We start from the raw sequence: 5,379 nt of genomic DNA, 5'->3' as shown, positions 1-5,379 counted from the left end.
AATATGGATAGCTTCAGCACTTCATGCAGCAGTCAATTTTGGGCAATACCCTTATGCTGGTTATCTCCCTAATCGCCCTACATTAAGCCGGAATTTCATGCCAGAGCCAGGAAGTGATGAGTATGAAGAGCTCAAGAAAAATCCAGACAAGGTATTCCTCAAAACAATCACTCCTCAGCTGCAGACACTGATTGGAATTTCTCTCATAGAGCTCTTGTCAAGGCATGCTTCGGATACTCTTTACCTTGGACAGAGGGACTCACCTGAATGGACAAAGGATCAAGAACCACTTTCAGCTTTTGAGAGGTTTGGAAAGAAGCTGAGTGACATAGAGAATCAAATTATGCAGATGAATGGTGATGAGAAATGGAAGAACAGATCAGGGCCAGTTAAAGTTCCATATACCTTGCTCTTCCCCACAGGCGAAGAGGGACTCGCTGGGAAAGGAGTTCCTAATAGTGTGTCAATATAGTACTTTAATTCAACTTAAAGTATTGTTGAAGTTCTTGATATTCCCAATAATATTACCAAATAAGCTCTTTGTTTCAAAGAAAGTTCTAGTTACAGTTAAATGGGTTTAATGTTGTTGGATCTCCGTTCTTTAAGTAATCCATATGTGTCTAGAAAAACCCCGTTCTAGCTTGTGTTGATTCAGAATAAGGAAGTGAAGTAATAGAGGACTATATTTTATATCCATAAGACTTGAAACATAACTAATAAACCTCTTTTTTCTTGTTGCGTCTTTTGTCAATTACATGCATGCAACTCACTTTAAGTTTTGTTTGAACTAGTATTAAATCATGTTGATACTTTGGCACAATTGCAGGAAGGAGAATCTTGTTTTTCCTAGCACCTTTTGTCCTTTGGCATCTTCCCTTATCTAGATAAGCCTACCTTAAAAGAAGTTACTTTTCTTTTGCTCTTTGGTTTACTTCAAACCCTTTTACCTTAAGAAAAATGACGAGTATCTTAATGCGATAACTTACGAAATGTTTGGGATGAAAACTTTTCTTTTTTGACTAGGAAGAATGTATGCACCATAAATTTGATGTTAAGTATTTGATCAAAATCTTATACTCAATTTAAATATGTGCAGAGGTCTCCGTGTATTTGGTACTTTCAGACTTTACTTACAGGGATAATCATGTTTATGGTCTCTGTGTGTCACACTAAAACATTTAGTTTTGACTTATTACAAAAGAACTGGATAGAGTCTACATCGAATGAATATGTATCCTACTTAGCTGTTGCAACTGATGTATTTAGGTGATCCATGATATGTTTGTGTCCAGCAATCCCTCTGCCCAGTATGATATTTTTCTTTCTTTTGAGTTGTAATTTGTCAGTTTGGTAATAAAAATGTTTATTTAGCCAAAAAGAAAAAACCAGCAGGGAAAGTTAATTGAATGTCATTGTCAAAAGAACCAATGCAACTCAATATATTTCACTAATATAATTTAGAGTTAAGCTTTCTTATCCCCACGGCTCGGAAGCTCTTGGTTTTCTTTTTCCATCTTCTTTTGATTATTTACACCTAGGAAATTTATATGCTCATTACACAAGGAAGAGTACAAAAGTTGCAGTCAATTGATCCTAGGACTTCTTGGCAATGGAATACCCAACACCAACAACGTTTCAATATGAAGTTGTTATCTTTACCATGATTTGAGTAAGATACAACTTTATTAGCACTACAATAATATGCTATCCTTTCTCTGGGTTGGAATTAAGATAAGTACACTGCTTTGAGCTAATTCAAAAACTTTCTTAGACGCTGTTTTTCTACACCAAGACAATAAGAAAATACGGCTCATTTCGTCTATAAGTTCTTTATTTTATACGAGAAGTGTGCAAGTTCACATCACACGGAGCAAGACGGTGATAGATATGACTGTTCTAGTGTTAACGGCGGAAAAGATAAACTAGAAACATTTTTCTTTACGGTTAATTACACTAAAACACCCCTATAATATCACTCAGTTTCGAACGCACCTCCTAAATTTACTCTAAAATCAGTTAACACTGTTAACAATAATGTAGTATTAAAAAGTCTAAAGGCCGAATAGCTTAAAACATACCTGACTTGCAAGGAGTCGACATATAAGAAACATCACCTCAAAAGCAAGCCTGCCTAGTGTAGCTCTGTGACGAATTTAATTGAGCAGAAAGTAGGTGTTATAAGCAATGCCAGTTTCCCCCTTTTTCGTAAAACGGTCACTAAAATTTTGCATTAAAATGGCGCAAACATCAAAATTTTTACTCAACTCGTTGGGTTGCACCAAAAAAAAAAAAATATATTCTTCTCTCTCTTTTATATTATATTATTTTCTTTTACTTAAATTTTATTTTTAATTTCATAAAAAAAAATTCTTTCTTTTTTTCTTTTTTACATATCCAATGTAATTCATAATCCTTTGTTATATAATCATAATAAAAATTATTTTATACCATAAAATTTTAAATAATAAAATTAAGCAAATATTATACTTACATATTAATGATAATTCAAATAAAAGTGAAATCATTGATAAAATATAATTAAATTCTATTACATTAAGGTAGAATTTATTTTAATTTCACATAGCCCCTCAACTCTCCCATAAATGGATAATTCATCGAAACAATGAGATCCACATTTTTTTGGTGTCTTGTAGGCTATTTGGCCAAGTCTAAACTACCACTTCAATTCAATACCCCTATATTGATTTTCCTTATCTATTCTGTTTTGCTGAACAAGTGGCTGAAAGAAGAAAGCAGGTGAATACAATTGTGGCTCATGAATGGTGACAATAAAGAAAATAAAATAAAAAATACAATGAATAGTAATGGTGTAGATGAATAGGTATAAGAAACATCACCTCAAAATTTATAACATGCCTAGTGTAGCTATAATAAAAATAAATTAAATTATTAATGAATAGTAGGTGTTATAAGCAATGCACAAAATGATAAAAAGTTTCCCCCTTTTGTGGTAAGGCGTAAAAAATGGTGCAAGGTTTAAGCTTTTCTTCATTAGCTAAGATTTATTTGTCTTTGCATTTGACTCGTTTTCTTTCCTTCGTTTCTAATATTAGGATTCCTGCTTTGAGAAAATTCTATATCCATCACGATATGTAATTATTCCTCAATCCTTTAAATGTATCAAGAATTGACAGTTAATGGTGTTCATCTTTGTATAGAAAATTCATAATATAGTGGTGTTAAGCGTATGATTTAGAAATAAAAGGTTTTTTTTTTTTTTTTATCGGATGTCCCGAAGGGACAAAATACAAGGGCTATGTTTAAATTTGGATATGTTATACACTGTAGATGTTTAGTGTAATTTGATGAAACGGAAAAGGGCCAAATATCCCTGAATTTATTGAAAAAAGGTAAATATATATAAGTATCTTTTGAAATGGAAATATATCTTCACAGATTATCGTTAAACCTTAAATATCATTTCGTTTTTAACGTGGGAATAGCGTGTTATCATGTCATTCCGGCCTATTTAAGCTATTTTTAAATTAATTAAAAATTGAGGCAAGCTGCGTCGCCACTTTCTCGCGCATACGTCGCCGATAAGCTAGTGAAAAACATATTCACCTCCACCACGCCACTCTCCTCTGCCACCACCAACACCGCGAAGAAGGGCAGTAGTTTTACCAGCAAACATAGGACCAACAATAATATGTATTTCCCCAAAACTGTTCTTGCACCTACTTTTTGTGTTTACAGAAATTGGGTCTTTGGCAGATGATGAGAAACTCTTAGTAGAAATATGGTTGTTGTGCTTTTGTGATTGTTGTGAGTTCATGAAGAAATGTGGAACGTGGCGTGGTGGAGGTGAATATGTTTACTAACGCCCGGTGTGACGGTGGCGAAAAAGTGGCAACAGCTGACAATGATTCAAAATTAATCATCGATGGAGCTTGACTCAATTTTTAATCAATTTAAAAATAGTTAAAATAAGCTAATAATATGATCCGTTAAAATGAAGGGTATATTTAATAAATATAATGATAGGGTTATTTAGCGCGAAATATAACGAAGGTATATATTCAATACCTCCGTTGATGAAATGATAATGTTGTATGTTTACTCGGGCCGTTTGCCACGAAGACATATCTTAAAATAAGACCCAATGTTTCTCTGAACAAGTGAATGCAACAAACTGCAAAGACATATAAACTTTTATTATTTAACCATGATTAAGTAAATATATAATTATTTATGATTCTTATAATTAAACTAGTGAATTTGCCGCACTTCACGTGGTCATAAAAATAGATAAATGAAGGTTAAAAAGGTTCTCCTTATAATTTTAATTGTATAGATTGGATAAATTATGGTACGTTATTTTTTCGGTTAGCTCAAACACTTTTCTGTTAACTAGGTTTGTGAAAACGTATTTTGCAAGAAAAAAATGCTATTATCTCTAAATCACCATATAAATTTCTATATTAACCATGTGTTATTTCTAAATCCCATAAGTTCCTAGTTTGCTGCTGCTCAATATGACGTGTTCACTGGTTCTGTACACATCTCAGCATTATACCATATTTAGCTTTTACATGTGTTCTCCACAGACTATCTTGTTGCTATGTATTGAATCCGTATAACCATTTCATAAATAACCTCTTATTCTGAGATCTCTAAATCTTGATCCCTACCATACCTCTTTTCTTCGAGCCTATAGCTTTTCGCCGTTTGACTTAATGTACCTTCCTCTTATCTGAGTCTTAGTCCTCAACTTTTATAACTGCCTCTCCACCCCACCTTATTGGCATAGGATAAGAGACATTAGATAAGTAGGTTTGCCACCCATCACGCTGTTGATTAGTGTCAATCGCCCTTCCACGGACATTATTGTTTCTTCCATGTAGCTAGTATTCCACCCATCTTATACACAACTCCCTGCTACATGGATGTGCTTTAGTATTTAGCACCGAGGAAGTTCCAAATATATAGTTGGAAGTTCCACTATGCAGTCTAATGTACTCACCAGAGACTGAATATTGGCTCCTCCATAAACTGGGAATAGGAAGCTTTTTGTTTATGCGGACTAGTATGGCCTCAAAGGTCACTAGAACTGCTACTCCCGTAGCGGATCGCCAAGTGGAGATCTCGGGTTGAGTCCCTACTGCCAACACTTGATGTGTGAATATATGCTCAATCTTGGTGGGGAGCTTGACAGCTTGTGCTTGTGGGCTGGATAAGCTACCCTGTGTGGATTAGTGAAGGCACCCAAATTGGCTAGAATACTTATGAGATGCCTAATTTCAAATATTATTACAATTTTCAGTGGAAAGCCCCAAATTGATCTTTCTCTTAAACTTTAATTTTTGCTTCAAAGATTGGGTTTTCCTTTTGTGAAAAACTTTTTAAAACTTCCTTCAA

At 34.0% G+C, this 5,379-nt stretch overlaps 2 protein-coding genes across 2 annotated transcripts in view; one reads left to right on the top strand and one right to left on the bottom strand.

The window, feature by feature from the left end:
* Position 1: 1 nt before the first annotated feature.
* Positions 2-738, top strand: LOC132062108 (probable linoleate 9S-lipoxygenase 5; the record flags this gene model as incomplete). The annotated part of the gene is made up of 1 exon (XM_059454749.1): positions 2-738. A coding segment is annotated over one exon (471 nt), but the record flags the coding sequence as incomplete, so codon positions are not given.
* Positions 739-4,865: 4,127 nt separating this feature from the next.
* The window catches only part of LOC132062107 (agamous-like MADS-box protein AGL80), a 1,023-nt gene continuing 509 nt past the window's right edge, over positions 4,866-5,379 (bottom strand). Inside the window, exon 2 of the mRNA XM_059454747.1 lies at positions 4,866-5,204. Within this exon, the coding sequence (XP_059310730.1) occupies positions 4,866-5,204 (339 nt within the window). The remainder of the gene's footprint in view (positions 5,205-5,379) is intronic.

This window comes from Lycium ferocissimum, chromosome 7, assembly GCF_029784015.1.
Source record: "Lycium ferocissimum isolate CSIRO_LF1 chromosome 7, AGI_CSIRO_Lferr_CH_V1, whole genome shotgun sequence".
NCBI classification, from domain to species: domain Eukaryota; kingdom Viridiplantae; phylum Streptophyta; class Magnoliopsida; order Solanales; family Solanaceae; genus Lycium; species Lycium ferocissimum.
Note: the sequence above shows the minus strand (reverse complement) of the source record. Positions and strands in the feature narration are given on the sequence as shown.